This window comes from Sparus aurata, chromosome 21 (assembly GCF_900880675.1).
Source record: "Sparus aurata chromosome 21, fSpaAur1.1, whole genome shotgun sequence".
NCBI classification, from domain to species: domain Eukaryota; kingdom Metazoa; phylum Chordata; class Actinopteri; order Spariformes; family Sparidae; genus Sparus; species Sparus aurata.
Genome location: NC_044207.1, coordinates 33,775,431 through 33,795,423, shown reverse-complemented (window position 1 = coordinate 33,795,423; position 19,993 = coordinate 33,775,431). Strand labels below are relative to the sequence as shown.

At 44.8% G+C, this 19,993-nt stretch overlaps 1 protein-coding gene across 2 annotated transcripts; it reads left to right on the top strand.

Annotated features, from left to right (window-relative positions):
* The first annotated feature begins 51 nt into the window (after positions 1–51).
* Positions 52–12,918, top strand: cavin4a (caveolae associated protein 4a). 2 transcript variants are annotated; one of them, XR_003982260.1, is made up of 3 exons: positions 52–691; positions 9,249–10,877; positions 11,038–12,918. XR_003982260.1 is itself a non-coding variant. In XM_030404107.1 (2 exons), exons 1-2 carry the CDS (start codon positions 284–286, stop codon positions 9,813–9,815), a joined length of 975 nt encoding a protein of 324 aa, XP_030259967.1. In that variant the 5' UTR covers positions 52–283; the 3' UTR covers positions 9,816–12,918. The 2 variants fall into 2 exon arrangements, 1 of the variants encoding a protein (XP_030259967.1); XM_030404107.1 differs by having other exon boundaries at positions 9,249–12,918.
* The last annotated feature ends 7,075 nt before the right edge of the window (positions 12,919–19,993 follow it).

Here is a 19,993-nt window from a genome sequence, read left to right as displayed (position 1 = left end):
GCTCGGGGGGTTTCGTGTGAGCGTTGCCGCTCCCCTCTGAGTTTAGCGCCTGGCCCACATCCCGATGAGGTCTGAATTCAGGTTCCCTTTGGACCCTGAAGTCTTTTTTAAAAAGGGGTAGGTGGAGTTTCTGTTCTCTCCCGTCCCCAGACCTGAGTCCTGGTCACAGCGGTTGGGTGTTGCCTCTCTCTGGTCTCCCTTCTGGTCCCTTCCCCCAAAGAACAGCACATACCTGCAAATCTTTAAGCAAGTTTCAACCAAATTTGATCATCGAAACTCTGAAATGGATCAGCACAAGTATCGCACGGCGGGCGTCCAGGAGAAGCTGGAGATCATCGGGGTGGAGGACGAGGCCGGGAACCCCATCAGTGCCCTGACCATCCTGTCCCTGCTGGAGCGCGTGGCCGGCATCATCGATAACGTCCAGTCCTGCCAGCAGCGCATGGAGGAGCGCCAACTGGAGCTGGAGACCAACATCAAGACCATCCAGGGCGACGTCCTCAAACTGGCCAAGGACCACACCGACACCAGTGGCACGGTGGAGAAGCTCCTGCAGAAGACCCGCAAGGTCAGCGCCAACGTCAAGGAGGTTCGGACGCGCGTCGAGAAGCAAAATGTCCGCGTCAAGAAGGTTGAAACCACACAGGATGAGCTGCTCACCCGCAACAAGTTCCGTGTCGTCATCTATCAGGTAAGAAGAGGTGTTTAGATCTGTTCCTGACGAGTGTGAAGATGTTTTTATATTTCTGGGTTTCTTGATCTCAGAGATTTAAAGGTTTACTCGACTCTTATACATTAGAAATAATAACTGAGACTGGAGGACGCAAGTCTCAGATTCTCAGCCTCAAACTCAAAATCAAGCCAGTCATCGGTGTGAATTTGCTGCTTTTGCAATTGGAAATCATTGCGTCTGGTTGTCGATGTGATTATTATGTCGATGCCTGGCTGCTTTACACCTTTATTATACCGACAAACTTGGGAACGGAGGGTCATCTTGTGAGAAAAGAGAGATTCATCCATCGATATCCAAATCTATCCAGAGGTTCCTGAGGTGATTGAACGTGAAAGTGGAAAAACATAAACTGCTGAACTGCTTACATCTTCAGGCCCTGAAAATATTCAAAATATAAATCAAATAATTCTGATTTTAGGTTGAACAGGCCACCAGCATTAAACGAGGTGTTGTTTGTGTGCTTATATCCCCTTTTTCGTTCTGACATTTTGATTCAAGTAATACAGAACGTGATCACAGTTGTTGCTGGTACTTAAATCTGAGCTTTGTCTGCACATATTTGTCACAGGTGGGAGCGTGCCGATGTTCCCACATTTCCTTAGGGTTAGGGTTTCCTTAACCCCTAACCCTAACCATCATACTGACGGGAAACGTAGGAACACAAGACCTAATTTTGAAAATGTCCTAGAAATATGGGAACATACAGCTGACCCCTCACAGAGAGTCGCATATTCCAGCCTTCAAAAGGAACGACCATATTCGTTGTTGTGGACATTCACGTACATGATTTGCTTTGCATTTAGTTGTGTAATGCTGGATTCTGCGGGTCTTCCCATCCATTCTAATGAGGGCAGTCGGTTCTGGCTCGGAGGAGGAGGGGAACTCCCAGAAACGCAGCCCGACGTCACGTTGCAGTGGTCATTCACATAATCTGGTGATCAGAGTCGCAGCCTGAATAACTGAAACCACAGTGGAGTGTAATGCATCGTGTGTTCACTCAGTTTGACTCGGTGCAGCAGGTGAAACACACCGTGCATGTTTAACCTGCTGTGTCAGAGACGCGACTGCAGATCGGATCAGAGCAGAACAGGTCGGTGTCATTCAGCATGGATAAATTCTACCGGCGGGAACACAGCGGAGCGCGATGTTGAACTCATTTATTTTTGTTTTTGTGCCCCAGTTTAAAACACACTGCAGTGATCGCTGCAGGACCAGCAAAACAACAAGCAGCTTCAACTTTTGGTTAACCGATCAGCTGGGGGGTTCCCAACACGTCTCACACACGGACCATGGAGGCACTCCCACACCGCCCTGCAGCGTGGGCCAACAAATTGGATTATTATGTTTTGGTAAAAGTGAAAGTCACCCATGCAAACAGTGCTTGACTACAAGTCTTCAAGTATCTGATATGACATGTAGTTTAGTTTTAAAAGTACAAGTAAACGTGTGCATGAACAACACAGGTAGAGAAATCTTGTGTGCAAAATAAGCACAGTTGTTGTGATGTTGGCAGACGGTCGTGTGTTGTAGCAGGAATTCATCGTTCACAGTGAAAATACGCAACTCTCAAATAATTAACTGTGCAGCCGGTCAACACTCGAGGCGATCAGTGGACGTCGAGGTAGAGCCGCTCCTCTCTGGATTATCAGATCCAGCTTCCCGTTTAGGAGCAACTGGAGCATAATTAAATTAAATATCAAAAATAAAGTGGATTCCTTCCCTCAGGCGGTACAGACGCTGCCGAGCAGCGAGATCTTAACTCGAATGAACTCTGACTCAATTCATTAAGCGCTGGACGCAGTAAGAGGCCGAGCGGGGGGATGTGAGGAAATGTGGTTTTAAGTTCGACGCTTAAGAGCCCTCGCCTCCTTACTGCTGGCAATTTATAGAAAAGCTCCCTCGTTATGTGGAGAGAGCACACTTTCATCAGACGGCTTTAATCAGGTCAGGTGAAACGAGCGAAAAAACAAGATGATTCACTGCACAGTGTAATTGGTAATCTGAATCACTCGACTGAACACAAATGTTTGAGTGGCTTTGAGCCTAAAAGTCAACATTTGCACGGTTCCTGTTGAGTCATCGCTCAGCACGGAGGGATGGAAAATAAACGGCGTGAGGCGTCTTATCTCCAAATAGACGCGTGATACGATGAGAACACTTTGAGGCCCTCGTGTTGATTGAGGAGGCCGTCGCTGCTGAGGAGATGGACAGACTTTATAATAGCTTTAAATTGGAGTGCTGCTGGATTTTCTGTGTGGGAGCAGCTGGTCAGATGACAGACAGAATAAAAACGTTTCTCTGAACTCGGAGGACTCTCGGTGGTGATCAAAGACTCTCAGTGCATCGCTGCAGGCGTCGCGAGTGCAGATCTGGTCAGACAAGGGGAACATTTACGATGCAGCCTCAATCAGAAACACTCAGTTTGCTACATGGCAAATAATCTGTGTTGATTGGATCAAAACATTAATTAAAAGAAAAGAAAACTCAGTGCAGCTTTAAGATAAACACCTTCAAAGTGAAAGTGAAGTGGAGGTTTTTGTTTATAACACTTAAAGCTTATAGTTTGTGCAAGTTTCATGTCCGGTTTGAAAAACTTCTGGAAAACCTTCCAGGCCATGAAGGGAACGCTGCGCCCTGCCACTGGAACTCCTCCTCTCCTGACAGTAAATGAAAGATGAATCTTTACGTTGGACTCTGCATATCTTTACCGGTCAGTATGAGGCGGAGACGTTGGCCTCGTTAACATCCAGACTTCAGAATAGTAACGGGGCTGCTATGTGCTGCTAACAGCTGCGGTGGATCCGTGACACGGAGGACTATTCTGGGACGGCAGCATTTTGCCTCCCTGCCAGCAGTGACACGCCATAAACTGCTTTCAGCCAGAGTCGGAGTCTGACACGGCAGCTTGACATGAGGGGCCAATATGTCGAGCCTCAATCACTCCGACCTGGAACAGAAGTACAGTAACAGGGCACGATAACGATAACCGACTCAGACGGGTCAGGGTTAAAAATACGGATTTGTGCAGGTTTTAACATCCAGTGAGGTTAAAAATATAGAAGCTGATGTCAGATGAGCTGCAGGTGGGGAAGGATTAACGGTTCAGTGGATTCAGGGGTGTGGTGGCAGATTGCAGCCAAATGAACACCCATCGTCTCACCACCCTATAAATACAGTGGCTGCAAAAACCAGAAAGGTTCTCTAAGAGTTGGGGTTTGGTTTGTCCGCTCTGGGCTTCTGTAGAAACATGGACCTGCTCCCTTTGAGGATATAGAGCGCCAACATCACTTATTGTGGAAAAAATACGTCTGGTAGAGACTGAAGAGAGACAGATAAAGTGTTGATCCTGTTTGAATTGATCACACAGATGATCATCAAACTACTGAAACATCAGACTGTGAAAATACGTCTTTATAAAGACGACACAGCCAACACTGAACCAGAACCAGCTCTCCTCTCACAGAACTACAGTCGTCAATATGAGCAGATTTATTGTGATGTTCATCTTGTTTACGACCTCTTCTGACCCAGTTCAGCGACAGAAATGTTGTAGTTGAGCACTTAAACACAAAATTATCTAGAAACTGTGACGACATCTCATCAAAAATATCCGTCAAACAGAAAAATGATATTTTTATAATATCCACTGACAACTGCACTGAACCAACATGATGACAGAAACAGTTAAATCCATCAGGAGAGCCTGTTAAAGCTCAACAAATGTGCTGCTTTTCTATTCTGAGCGCATTTTTAGGCCCAAATTAGTTTACATGTTGTCAAACTGGCACCATTTAAGTTTGCAGATTTAGCTGTGAGCTGCTCCTGGATCAACAGACGACGTCACTGGATTACTTTGATACTGAAGAAATCATAAAAACAGGAAGATTTTCAACCAAGTTCTGCAGGCGTGTTTTCAAGTCTGAAATTGGTTGAAATGAGCTGTCAATCATCTCAAGCAGCTCACACACATGCTGTGTCTCAGTTCAGGTCTGCATCCTCCAGAGGAGCATTTGAAGGCAGATTATGTCCTCCTTCTTTTCCCTGTTTTTGGAGGATGCACCGCTACGATCCTTCGTGGCCTCACATATCCCAAGAGTCTTTGCATGCCTGTAAAATTAGGAAGAAAGAGAGAAAATGGCGACATCAGATGGCGTAGATCGTCACTTTCGCGGGCCTGGGTGGCAGAAATGGTGACGTAAGGGTAAAACATCTGGTGACGCAACCAGGAAATGCTCCAAAGGCTAGACCGTCACATTTAACAACGGCTGACGAGGTTAACAAGGTCTCTCTGAAGGACTCGCCTTCAAAGACTACAAAGGCCGAGTCCTTCAGAGGACGCACACCCTGAACTGAGACACAGCAACAATCACCTTTATCCTGACAGGAAGTGGGTATTTTTCCTTTTTGCAGAGATCCTTTATTGATTTGTTTGAGAAGAGGGTTCACTCTGGACAGATCTGAGAAGCTGAACTTGAAGAGTGTTATTCTGTGTTGGACTTCTGGGTGAATGTTAGCTGAACCTGTCCGACCATCACCTGCAGAAAGACACCAGGAGGAGACACTGTCTTTACTGTTAGCTGATGCTATTTAACATGTAAATATGTGAAATTACACTGTCCCAGAGATAACAGCTTTGAGAATAAACAGTGAAATTAGCTTAACAGAAGCTAAAGCTAACTGTGGAGCTGGTCCTTCCTCTTCACTCTTTGTATTTCTGTGCACAGGCTCCAGGTTTAGCTCAGTCCGGGTCCTCAGCGACCGTCCGTCCTGCCTGCAGAGGAGACAGTCGGCGTGTTGAGTTTCCTCATGACTGATGTGCTGTCGGTTATTCTGAGGCCTCCGTTCATCTCCTAATATAGAGCTTCAGCTGCGGTCATTTAACCAGGAAGCAACAGGCAGTTTGTTAGAGACCGCCGTCGCCAGCAGCTGAATAATGAAGGCCGGGACGGTAATAAGAAAAAGATAAATGGCTGCTGGTTAACACCCAGGGCCGCTCCGCCTCGGCTGTTGTTCACAACACTGGACATTAGAGGACAGTGTGTAATTTCAGAGAAGTTAATGACTTCTAGTTTGTAATATTTATGCTGTGTGGCAATGAGAGAAGCTGAGCAATGACAAGGTTATGAGTTAAACTTCCCTCCGGAGCCGACACGATTAAAACGAGAGTTCACCAGCTAACAGAGCGCGTTACGTAACACCCGACAGCTCTGCAGGGTCTGAGCAAAGTTACAGAGGAATATTCCTGCAGAGCAAAACATTCAGACTGATTCATTTCAAGATGGAAACTCAATATAACTAAATATCTACCATCCCGAAATTTTGTCAAACATATAATGTGTTGTTGCAACAAAGAAGGCTGCAAAATGTCCCAGTGCATCAAAAACATCTGGTCTCGTTGCCACAAACACATCTGGAAATTGTCCTGAACTCTCGTCAGAAATATCGGATTTTGTTGCCACAAACAAGGCTTGAAAATGGCCAAACGTCTCTTCAAAAATCTTCGGGTTGTTTCCACAAATACTGCTGGAAACTGTTGCGTCATGTCAGAAATATCTGGTTCTGTTGTCACTAACATGGCTGGAAACTGTCCCGACGGTTTGTTTAGAATATGACATTGTGTTGCCACAAACATCTGGAAAATGGTCGGCTGTTTGGAAATGTATTCCCCAAAAAGCATCCAGTGGTTTCACACGTATAAATGTTGAAACAAACGCCGTCTCCAACAGTGATCTCCTGCTCGGCCGTCTCGTCCTGTATGAAACATACAAATTAGAACATTTAATTCTGGTGACTCGGCTCTGAATCTCCGGCTCTGTGTCATGTGGTGACAGGATAAAGTGTTTCTGTTCATATCGAGAAAACTCTCCTCCTTCTGACGCTACATAAACTCTTTAAAGCTCTCTTGGATCAGCTGGAACGTGGAACAGGATGTTTCTCTGAGCTCGCAGCCGAGTTGTTTCACAGTGTGTACTGACATGGTGTGTGTGTGTGTGTGTGTGTGTTAGCATAATGAATGTGTTTGTAGAATCACAGTGTCTCTGCCGTCGCTCTGCCGATGGTCTCGGCTCCAGACTCTGTCTCCTCCACCAGGATATTAATACGTGCGTTGACCCACATTCTCCTGCTGGTGTAATTATTGTGTCATTCACAGCGTCTGGACGCGCTCTGATGACTCCTCCCTGATTAATGAGTGTGATCGTTGCAGGTGGCCGCAGTTTAATTAGGATTAATTGACTTTCACAACCAAAGTCACCTGTAGGGCGCAGCAGGTGGAGCAGGCCCGGGAGGAGGTTCCTCCAGGAGCTGGTTGGCTCGAGTCGGCCAGTAAGAAACATTAAAAAAAAAACGTTGAAACGTACGAAAATCCTGCGTCTTTTTTTAATCATAGAGCTACAATTCAGCATCTGTTGAACTACGTGAGTGACAAACAAATTGTAGCAGATCAGGTGAACTTAATAACCACGAGAAGCACAACAATCAGCATGTTGTGAGTTTTCGCAGACATATTTTCATAAAACTGTAGCTCATCAATAATTTAAACGTGAATTCTGCACATCACAACATTTTGTTCTGAGAAACAACACAACAGCTGACATAGTGAGACCTTTAACTGTCCCTCTTGTGTTTAAAACTGCAGGAAACACTTTCGTCCACTGATGTAATTGTTGTGTTTAGTGTATTTGTTATAAAAGCTGACATGTGTCGAGGCTGTGTGTGTCGGGAGCTTCTATGAGCACAGAAAACAGAGAGAAGTTTCAAATCCAAGGAGTTATGTTGCCGTCATCACCGTCGATGGGCTCAATCATATAAAGACTTTTAATTACAATATATCTAAAATAAGAAAAAGTCACGCTAGCAGCTGTGCGAGGCTGAGTTTCACCACCAGTGAAGCAAATATTCAGCTCAGGTTACAGTTCACTACACCAGGGTGTCTGTGTGTTTGAATCCAGGTCAACTCTGACTGAACTCAGCACTCAGCAGAGACTCTGGTTCTGGTTCTGGTCCTCTCTCTCCTCTCTGTACGTCACGTTCATGAAGTAAAGTCCATTTCACCTCCAGCTCCAGTCAGCAGTCAGCAGAACAGAACCTGGAGGTCCGCTCCGGATCACTGCTGCAGTCAGGCTGATCGACAGGAGGGAAGAGAAATCTCCTTTTTAATCCCTCAGATTACAAAGTCGTCTCTGAGCTCTGCTCCCGTCGGTGAACGTCTCCGGATCAGAACAGAATCTGATGAGACTCCAGAAGGTCTGAATCTGCACCAGGCTCTAATATTGTGTAACTAACAACATGCTGGTGTTACGCAGGTGAAATGTTTGTCATGATCACCATCTTAGTTTATCTTGTTAGCATGCAAACACATCTGAGGCTGATTGTGTTGGACCTGATGATGAGATATTTCAGTCCGGCTCTGGACCGACTTGTCTTTGCCCGACTGCTAAAATCGGTGGCATCATCGTGATCACAGGCCATCTTGAGTTACAGGTGTTGTTTCTGCCAGCAGCTTCCTGTCTGAATGAGTCTCAGTTACTCCTCATCTGTAAAAATAGAAAATAAACTTGATCTCATGAAGATGCCGGAGTGTTCGAGGCAGGAGGCAGCAGTTCGTCTCTGACGGAGTCTCAGAGGAATATCATGTGTTCTTTGTGTTCCTGCATCAATGAGCAACACAGCAATTTATCAATATTGTCTATGAGACAGATAAGAAGACAGATATCAGTTTCATCTCTGTGTGTTGGACATGTGCAGTGTAACATTTTAAAGTTCCCATGAAGTGTTTTTATCACATGTCTCACTCGATATCTCACCTTTACACCAGCATCACCTCACAGTGAGCCACCGGGAGGAAAGAAAACAGACTGGAAGCCTGACAACAAATTAATCTATTTCACCAAAAATCCAAAGGAGCCCTGACCATTGATTTGCAATACTGCCCAGGATGTCCTCATACAACTATTTCATTGGGTGCACCTGACTGTAGACAGGTGTACAGACGACGTGTTTTTGTAGGCTAACCATGACGTTAGCATCCCTCGGTTCCCTCGAGAAAAACCAATAGAAAGTCTACGATACTGACACATTCTGTGCATCAAGATAATGTCCACAGGTGAACCATTCGAAGTAAAAATTAAATGTATAGCAGTAAAAGGCTAATGTTAGGCTATAAAGAGACGACACCACGGTCACATAAACTTAAGCATCACCATCACTAAACCTTTAGTTTGTTACTAAAGTGGGCCTGTAAAGACGGACTAGTGAGTAGATGCGTCTCCGTGTTAGCTGTGATGATGTTGAACATCTGATTTAGACTTTTTCTTTGAGACGAGGGAACCTGATGTGCAGAAACACAAACTGGTTTCTTGGTTTTAGGACTACAGAACCCGCCACTCCTCGAGCACTTTGATGGTTTTATTGGCAAGTTATTTATCACTGTGCTGATGGACCCTGTTGGACACCCTGTTTTCCTGACTGTATTTGACATGAAAACTCAGATTATGTTCTGTTTTCTTCTCTGCAGGGCGAGACAGAGGTCCCATCAGTGGCCGTCACCAAGTCTCCTAAAGGAACCGGCCTGGACGGGCTGGAGATTGAACCCGACTCCTACGAAGTCCCTCTTGACCTCTCCTCCGACGAGGAGTACCTGAGCGTGGAGGAGGCCGACCCTTCCCGAGCCGCCCGCATCAAGAAATCAGTTGCGAAAAGCACAGAGACCCTGAAGGCTGCATTCTCCAAGGAGAAGATGACCAAAACCAAGGACAACCTGGGCACCAAGTTCCACAACCTGGGCGAGAAGGTCATGCCGCCCGAGCGGCGGGACAAGATGCACCAGGCCGGCGAGCGGCTGAAGCAGTCGGGCGAGCGGCTGAAGGAGAACATCGCCAAGAAGGCTCCGACCAAAGAGACCTTCCGCATCAAGCTGAAGAAGGAGAGAGCCGTCGCTGAGGGCCAGGAGGGTGCTGAGGCTGAGGCCGAGGGGGCAGAGCCGGTTGTAGCATACACCGAGGTCGCCATGGAAACCAAGAGGGAGGGACCCGTGGAGGAGGCCAGCGCCACCCGGATAGGAGAAGACGAGTACAGGAAGTAAATCAGACGTCAGATCAGACAGCGCTGACATGAAGAGGAGGCGGGGAGGAAGCTGGTAATGACCAGGATTTAGAGAGAAGGTCTGTGATTGGTCGACAGCGATTGATGGACATTTTTAGACAGAAGGTGGGACTGACTCCAGAAAGTCATCAGAATATGAACTGGTAATTTATCTGATTCAGAGTCGAGTTACTCTTTCAAATGTTATCTGATTTTAACAATAATATAATTTAAACAACTTGACGTGAATGTGAGAATCTTTATTTCCGACGCACTGAGAAAAGTTCAGGTTTGTTTGATTTGTGAGTCCAAATTAAGGTTGAGGTTTATTTGCACAAGACGGCCGGAAGGACAGGAAAGATGGCAAATGGTTGATAAAAGTTTGAAGAGGATGATGAATGTTGATCTGAAGTTCATGTATTGATCTTTAATCTGGATGTACATATACTGTTGTACATACTGCCAACACTGGGTGGGGTGAAATTTGGTCCATGCAGGCCTCAGCTGGTTTGAGGAGCCTGGTGAGAAAATCAAGTCAAACTGATCCGACGTCAGACTGGTTTCTGAATGAAGTTATAGTAGCCTAAACTTTAAGTTGCTTGAAAGCAGTGTCAGCGATCGCTTAGATAGACATAAAAGCTGCTCCAGGCAAAAAGATTTGAAGCTGGGGTTGGTAAGATTGTAGAAGCAGGAAACAGCAGACTACATTTTGAAAGTATCCAACTAAAAAATTCCTCTGAAACACATGAACACACGGCCCGACTGCACCGAGCGCCTGTAGCTCTCGCTGGCCAGTTGGAAGATATATTAGCAGCTAGTTGGCTACTTCAGCAAGCTCTCGTCGCCTTTTTAGTGTAATAAACACATAAATAACAACACAAACATCTCTTTAAATGTCACAACCATAAAAACACAGGAAAAATAGTGGTAAAGAACGTACTTCAGTCCAAAAAGGCTACACAGTGTATCAGTTATTCCTCACTGCTGTAGGAGTGTGCTTTGTGCTAACGCTAGCCGCTGCTCGAGTGTGTTGCTGCCGCCGTAACTCTTCTCTTTGGCTCAGGTGCGGTGTGCTTCGTGCTACCTGAGTAGCATCTGATCGACAGTCTGTTGCTGCTGCTGCTCACTCGTTCTTCAGCTCAGGTGCGGTGTGCTTCGTGCTACCTGAGTAGCATTTGATCGACAGTCTGTTGCTGCTGCTGCTCACTCGTTCTTCAGCTCAGGTGCGGTGTGCTTCGTGCTACCTGAGTAGCATCTGATCGACAGTCTGTTGCTGCTGCTGCTCACTCGTTCTTCAGCTCAGGTGCGGTGTGCTTCGTGCTACCTGAGTAGCATTTGATCGACAGTCTGTTGCTGCTGCTGCTTACTCGTTCTTCAGCTCAGGTGCGGTGTGCTTCGTGCTACCTGAGTAGCATTTGATCAACAGTCTGTTGCTGCTGCTGCTCACTCGTTCTTCAGCTCAGGTGCGGTGTGCTTCGTGCTAACCGAGTTAGCGAGCTGCTGAATGGGCGCAGGGGCTGTGTCAATGCTAACCGTATCAAACTACCTCATGTCTCACAATATTGTCATAATGAACATGGCTATTGGAAGCACTCATTGCTGTCAAGCTAGCATGTTAGCATGAGGCAAATTTTAGCTGCACCTTCTCACTCAATCTTGTGAAATTATCCTGCTAAAAGGTCTCAGGAAACATTCGACTCGCCCTCCAGGCAGGTACGTTTACAGGCAGACCTACAGGAAGCTTTTGATTTATTGATTCCTGTCAAGATGCTTCTGGAATAACTTACCAACCCTTCGCTCTGAGTGTTCAGTGAGGCAGCATCAGTAAACTGTGACGCTTCTGCTGCGTTAGGTTCATGAGAGAAAGAAATTATCTGGAGTTGGCGGTCCGTTGAGCAGGCAGAAGGTTACTGGGGGGTAAAATGTGGTTAGCAGTTACTAAATCGGCCTTAAGTTAACACGATAAAGTGATAATGAAGGTAAATTGGCACTTTGTTTCACTTCATTCATTCATTCACTCCATTTAGACACTTTTCACACCTGACAGATTTGATATCTTTGGATCATCATTAGATTAAAGGTAAAGTTATCTGAGTTTGAATTATGCAAACTGGTGATTTGCCTATTTAAACATAGAATATCTTGTAAAATTAGAAAATTATTTTGTTCTCTGGATATTCATGATAAACATCTGAATGTAATTCACAGATAGTATTTCACCCACAGCCTGATTTATATCGCATTTTATGGAGAAAATGTTTGTACGTGTTTTTACGGCTGTTGACAGGATTTGTCTGATTTATGAAGTGATATCCAAACTTCCAAAACAAATGATTGTCTTAATGTGAGTAATCGATCGGGAAAGCGTCACGTATCATCTGTCACCGCTTCAGAGCGAGCAGCACACACAGTCGATGGTGACTAAACTTTACAGCCTTGACGTGAATCTCATCTCGATCGTCATATTCTGAGACGTGAGCCTGTAATTTAAGGATTTAAGACGGTATGAGACGAGGTGTTGGCGGCTTCAAAGCTTTTTTTTTTTTTTTTTTGGGAGTGCTGCTGAATTTTGGCATATGAATGTTTTATAATTTTTTTTTTCTTTCTCCAGTTTTGCTGCTTTATATTCATAGTTTTCTTTTGAAGTCCGGCGAGCGCACCGACTTTATTCTCCTGGAGCGATTAGCGAGGTCGCAGCTTTTCATCAGGGTGATCGGATTTTCAGTCATCAGATAGAAGCTTAGCTCACAGTGCTGCCGTTAGATATGAGAGCGGCGTCTTATTCTGAAAAAACACACTTCCTGTAAAGCTTTAAGCTTCTGTTTCATGTAATAACTGACTGTATTTATGTATTTATGCTGAGTTAAACTGTGTTGATGCTGAATGTGATGCAGTGTTGATAGTATCTGAGTATCTAGGTTTCATCTCTTGCATATATTAACCTTTTTTTTCACAGCTCAGTCTCCATGTTGTGTTTGTTTTCTTGTCATTTTAACAATCGCCGTGACAAAGGATTGATTGAGGCCGTGTACTGTTGTTTTGGCGGCACCAGACATTAATCATTCTGTTTTGTTTTTATATAAATAAAGTTCACATCAAACCTGTATGAAGTGGTGCGCTGGATGAAACACACACCAACAGAAACATGCGCCGCTGTCGTATTATTACTTTATCACTAACGTTTATCACCACATTCTGTTGAAATGCTTCATGCTTCATTATCCAAACATCAGACGCCACTGTGGACACAATCAGACCCTGCAGGGATAATTTATATAACTGTGTTTATCATTATAATTTCCATCATTTCTGCGCTTTTGATTGTTGCTTATCTTTTCACAGATGTGAGTTTTTATCGCCGGCGTCCACGGAGGCTCAGATCGTCTCTCCTCTCCGCCGCCGTCTCCCACTGATCTCATCTATCCGCCGCTCAAATTAAATCATTAACTCGATGTCGGCGCGAGCAAAACACTATCACTCGCCTGAGTCAGCAGAGTCCCGCAGATTCACTTTCTCTGCCAGCGTCGCCGTCTAAATGAAATGCCAATCACTCTGCTCGGCTCCAGAGGGAATTTACAGTCCGACTGGTCTCCGTGTGGCCGGAGGTCTCAGCCGCAGATTGTCAAGTGTGAATTTATTGGCCCTGAAACAAACTGCCGGGCTTTTATTTCCTTAAGAGTCCAATCAAACTGGCCAGCTGCAACATAAACCCTGTGAGGATGATAAACTGACTGGAGGAGCGCACGTACGATCAGACACATCCGGAGAAGTCGTAAAATAAAATGTTTGCCGAGGGTGAATTGTGTCCCACAGCCGGAGGAGACGGCACTAAAACTGAAACTAAAAGTTTACTCTGTTTCACTATCGACTATTACAGTTATTATCTTGTATAGAAATACATCATCAGTACATCCAACTGTTTAGGATCATGGTTTTCTTCGAGGTTCTGGTTCTAGTACCACTTTTGTCCACAGGGGGCGCCAGAATCAACAGAAAATTAAAGTTTCTTGTAGCAGCTTTAAGTTTAATTAGAAATTCCACACATCAGATAAACAATCAGACACGTCGAGGTCGATCAAAACATTTTTAGTTTGTTTGTGTCAGAGTGCTGAGGACTCGAGGACGATGCTCACTGAGCGCTTCAACACAAAACTAGATGAGATTTTGCTTTATTTACGACAAACTGAGACCTGGAAAATGATCTTTTTAATTCACAAACATGTAGAAGTTTGATTCATGGCGTAACTCAGATGAGATTAAAACCAAATGTATTCATTTCCTGATTGATGTCTGCCGCGTCTCTCTATGAAGAGTTAAAGCAAAGAAGTTGTCAGTTTAACACTTTCATCTCTCAGCTGATCACAAACACATCTGGAGGTGCAGGAACGGGCCGAACTGTAATCTGAGAAGTAACTTGTAACTACAGCAGTCAGACAGATGTAGTGGAATACAACAAACAGCCTCTGAGCTGAAGTGAAATAGAAATATAAGGCACCTCGACTTTGTGACCTCAGTACTTGAGTTTGTTCCTTCAGTGTTTCACAGGTTCGATTCCTTAAAGCCTGATCGAGTCTGTGGACGAGCTGCAGACTCTGATCGGCTTTAGCTGCCGTGTCTAATTTCATCGCCGTTGCTTTTTATAACCTCGACCAAACTTAGAAAGACGACACCTCCTGCACCTCCTGCACCTCCTGCAGCCACCTGTGCTTCATCGTTACCAGGTTGTCACGGCAACTGTGCCCGTCAAAGCTTGAGAGAAGTGGAGCAAAAACGATGCTAATTAATTTCCCCCCCTCTCGCTCAGGCAGATCTGTGATCCTGAGCCACACGATCACTGTGTCGCTGCAGCAGCACCGACGCCAAAGAAACATAATTCTGATTTATTTCAGCACTTAAGAGAGGGAGAGGCAGAGAGGACGAGGTAGAGACGCCGCTCCGGAGCGATGGCGTTCAGCTCCATCTGTTTGTTATGCATTAGCTGAGCACAATTGAGCTCTTCAAGCAATCTGTTGGAGAGACGAGGCCTCGGGTGATTCCAGTGCTGATCCACGGCTCCATTAACACCGTTTCACCTCCTCCAGAGTGTGAACACTTCTTCTTCTTCAGTATCCTGCAGATGTTTCCTGGGGAGTCTGTGTTTCTCTGAGATTGACTTGTTAAATCTGCTCCGTCAGCAGTGTAACACACTTTCTCACAGGTAGGATTTGCATTTCCATTTTATCACACAGAGCAGGAAGTGTTTGGAGCCGAACTGGATCCAGGACTCGTTCATTCTTCTCTGTGTTTTGAATTTGTCTTGATTCATCTGCAGAGAAGCCAAACTCTCCAGGTACAATACGGGAAATGACTTCTTTTAAATTATCTGTGTAAAGGCAGAATACTGTTTTTCTTTCTTTGTCCACCGTGACAGCTACAAGACCACAGAAGAAGAAGAAGAAGAAGAAGAGCTGTCAGCTGACAAAGGAGGTGCAGAGGAGAAGGGACGGAGAGAGTTTGAAAACAAGCTTTGTCTCTCTGACGATGCAAACGCAGGAACACAAACTCACCTGGTGCGTTTAATGACAGCTTCTCCAGCAGGATGCAGGAATAAATGAACAGATGAGCCGTTCAAACCACAGAGCGACAGTAAACACAACATTTACTGCCCCGTTTGTTTACCGAGGCAGCAGGTGGACGAGCTTCAATCGTCTGCGTCCTCCAATATGTGAGAAATGATGAAGCATTTAACAAAAGTATTCACAAAGTTTCTGTTTACGTCAAACAGTTACTGCTTTATTTGAAGCATTTATCGAGAAAGACGCACTTTGTAGTATTTGGAGACAAAATTAAAAGTCAGAATTTGTATATGTACAATATAAATGAGGTGATGACACAGACTTTCACTGTATCACTATTTCTTTATATGTGGCGGACCCTGCCACCATTCGGTTCAAAGTAAAAGTGTCGTCCTTAAAAAACATTTTCTTTATTCAGTCATGAAAAAACAAAGAGAGGTTCTTTATTAAGTTCATTTAAACAGAAAAACAGAATAATGTTTGTTAATTTACAATTAATTAAATAACTCTTAAATAGTAAAATGAAACAGAAACACAGTCAGATTTGGGGTTTTACAGCAGCTCAGGAGGAGCCAACGTAAATTATATATAATCTACATTCAGGTTCCTGAAGTTAGGAATCTACGGCAGCTTTTGGCTTTTATACAGGCGTCACCTTGGATCGTATGTTGTTAAAAAAATATAAATGAATAGAAAGTTTTTAAAAAGGCTGCAGAGGAAGTCGTGTGACTCGGGTTCTACATATCTGCCGACACATGAAGATGCTCCACGTCCTCCTGGATCCAAACTCCTCACATATATCTGTGTAACTGTCACCAAACTTTGAATAAACTGTGATTTTTAAACATTTAAACACGACATATTACTTCCTGTCTGTCAGTCCTTGCTGGGCGACGGATCACTCCACCGTTGCTCTCTGTTTAAAGGAGTCGTGAGGCAAAATGTGGTTGGTGTCAATAAATAATAAAAATGAAATCTGAAGACGTTGGTTCTGGATCGACACACTGAACTCCTCTCCTGCTCAGTCACATCATCTCCAGACCTGTAAACTGGATGTGGCGTGCAGTGTGTGGGATCTCATCACTTCGCCTGTCATGTCGGTTTTTGGGGGAACAAAATGAGTCATCAAGCTGCGAGAGAAGGAGTGTTTTCTTTGACAAAGTGACAAATCCAGCTTTTGAGAGAAGTGACGCCCTCCGTTAGGGAGAACGAGCGCTGACACGACGGCGGAGGAAGTGGAATATTAACGAAGACGCGAGCCGATCTCACATCTGGGCTCGCACAGCTGTAACGACATTAAACCCTTTAAATTAGAGAGAAGTCATCCGTCACCTTTGCTGACCTCCATCAGCCGCGAGTCAGAGCTGCCACAATATCACTGATGGGTTTTATATCTGCCAATATTTATTCATTAATTAATATTTCTTTATGTCAGATTTTGCAGGTTACTTCTTGGAGAAAGTCCCCAGACTCCTTTAAAAAATCATGCAATTTAGTGAGTTGTTTATTAGGAGAAACGTTGTGAACTCTGTGAAACACTGTCTCTGATAAATACTTAATTATCGAGGCCGTCTTGTAAATTCAGCATTAAATTTTACATCATCAGTTGTTCTTGTCTTTGTAGATAAGTGTCAGTTTGTCTACAGCTTGTTGTACCTGCCAACATTTTGCAGCTGTTTGATCACATGTGATTTACACTCAGTTTTTAAATGAAGACAACATTTTATTTGCTGTAAATTTTGTCAAATTTTACAAATAGATTAAGTAGTAACCACTATAGTCGTATACTTCTTTGTCCCCGTGGAGAAAGTCCCCAGACTCCCTTAACAAATGTGTCAGTTTAGTGAGTTGTTGAGTTGGAGACACTTTATAAACTCTGTGAAACTCTGTCTCTGACTCATTCTGCATTATTTGGACCTTCTTGTTAATTCAGCAAATGTTCTACATTCTTTGTGTAAAAAACATGATATCTGTTTGTCTGCGTGGTTTATTCTCATAAAGAGCAGAGGAGTGAGATCCGATCACAGGTGATCCCTTCAGACGTATGTCAGGTGTGACCCGACGAACTGAGAGCTGTCTGACTGTGGCGGACATTGATGGTCCGTCGTGTCCGAACAGCTTCCCTCTGTGTTCACAACTATCAGAACACCTCCCACTCTACACACAGTCAGTAGATTTACGTCAGTTAACGTAAACTCACGATGTGCGATGTGTGAGACGTTTAACAAACTTTCAGGTTTATGTTTGTTGTTGACCTTGAGAGGTGGCAGACGTGTCAGAAGGTGAGCTGAATCTTCCTCATTACTTTGACAACCATCAACCCCCACATGGTCCTTTAATGCCTCAGAGCCGTGAAAACATCACCTCTCACCCCTTTTAGAAAACATCCAGTGCAGTAATGACTCTCAGATAGCAGTTATTTTGGCACAAAAAGGCATAAATAGCCTCTCTGAATGACGCCTGGTGGGCTGATAAGCTTCCCGCTGGTCCTCAGGCGAGGCCTGCAGGCAGCCGGCTCTCATTACCGCCTCACTCAGGTTAAGCCGCGGATCCACCTCTGCCTCTCCTCCCAATTACCTCTCCGTCGAGCACTGGCAAGCCAAGAAAAGGAGGCCAGGCCACAGGCTGACACGCTGTCTGGCTGCACCCGGCCTGTAATCACACCAGAGCGGAGGAGAGCCCGGTTCTCTTTCTCCACAGGCTGCGTAAAGACCCGCTCGGGTCTGGGTTTGATTTGTAGGCGTCTGGAGGAGACTCATTAACAGCTCCTGCAGCCAACATCGGCAGACAGCAGGCTGTCAGCGTGGTGGCTGACAATTAGGTGATACTTTCATATTAACCACAAGCAAACAGCTCGCTGCGTGTGAAGTGAGAGACATGAGTCAGGATGACGATGACCAGTAAAAACATGTAAACCCTCGACAGCCATTTATCAGTTGTTTTTATTTGTGCATCATCTGACTTCTTTTTCAGTCTGAGCACTGTAATAATCCTGTGACAATATCTCAGTGACCCGGTTTGTTCAGTGTCCAGTGCTTCTGTGTCTGCAGCTGTGGATGACTCCAGGTTAGCTACTGTCATTGATGTGAAATCTCACTGGTTAATCCATGTGATGTTTGTGAGGGACTAAAAGTCCAGTGTGAAGAATTTAGTGACATCTAGTGGTGAGTTTGAAGATTGCAAACAACAGAACATCCCTCACCTCAGCTTCCTCTGCAGCAGCCGCTCAAAAGGTGGAAGTATCTCATCAGAGTCGTTCTGGGCTGATGTAGGAACATGCCGGATCAACACAGTGGATGCCATGGATGTTATATTCAATTTCACTGCACCGTTAAAGGAGCAGTTCCCCCAAAAATAAAGAAATCCAGTCATCCTCTCCTCCTCCTGATGATATAAAGTCAGGTGAAGTGTCGTAGTCCACAGAACATTTCTGGAGCTTCACAGTAAAACAGAGTTGCAGCATTCTGCTGAACAACTGAAGTAACTGGAGACTACAACTGAAATACAAATCCCAAACTGATTCGTAAAGATGTTTATTACACCCTCGTCGTGCTATCGAGCTCATCAACACCTGCTTTCAGCTCAGCGGCCACAAATGTTGGATTTATAAGGTGTGTAAATAACGTTTTTTTCCAATCTGTTTGGGATCTTCTGGAGACTAAGATCACACTCTATGGAAGATAATGACTGAATTTAGATTTTTGGGTGAACTGTTCCTTTAAACAATATTTACATAATCCTGCAACGTGTAATTTACTCTCTCTTTTGAGTTTCCTCCTACTTTTAAGATGCAATATCAACAAAATGTGAACAAATAATGGTGCTGACGTCTTCTGAAACTAGTCTTTGAGCTGTGCTGCAGAGATATCTATTGCAGTCAGCATGCTAACCAGCTAGCCTCACTTTGTACGCTCCCCCGGGTCTCCCAGTACAGACAGAGTCACTTAACACGACCGCTAGCTGCTCGATTAGCTTGAACTACTTTCCCCTCAACTGTGTGAATCACATCCACACCTCCACCTTGTGTCTCTATTTCTCAGTTCAGCTGAGTCGAGGCTGTCGGTGGAGCAGCGCCGCAGCTCGCCGGGCATCATCAGTGATGCAGCAGGCAGTGAGCCGGCCTGTCAATCAAAACTCAGTCTCCAGGGAGCTCCACCTGTGTGTTCACAGACAGACAGGGAGCAGCATGCAGATTAAACAAACACACACCTCCCCTCACTGCCTGCTGCACCACAGGGGGTGGAGTTATGAATTATTCACGCACACACACACACACACACACACACACTTAAGTACACACCCACACACACCCACACACACACACACACACTACACACACACACACACACACACACACACACACACACGTTTTCCTCTCCAGTGGTGGAGGAAGTATGCAGACCTCCATCAGTGTTTTTCTTTAATATCTGATGTTATATGGTTTAATATAACTGCTGCATTAATGTGTCGCCTCTGCTGTACAGTTGAGCTCATTTTAACTACTTTGTGATCTATATAGATAGCTACAGGAATAATGATTGCCTCCCTCTTTCAAAATTCAACATTGTGAGTGAGCTTTTAATTTGAAAAGCTTCGGCAGCAAAGCATCCGCAGGGAGACTTTT

Coding starts and splice junctions, on each gene's coding strand:
- cavin4a (XM_030404107.1), top strand. CDS start 284: ATGGATCAGCACAAGTATCGCACGGCGGGCGTCCAGGAGAAGCTGGAG. Junction 692..9,248: donor TCCGTGTCGTCATCTATCAG/GTAAGAAGAGGT, acceptor TCTTCTCTGCAG/GGCGAGACAGAGGTCCCATC.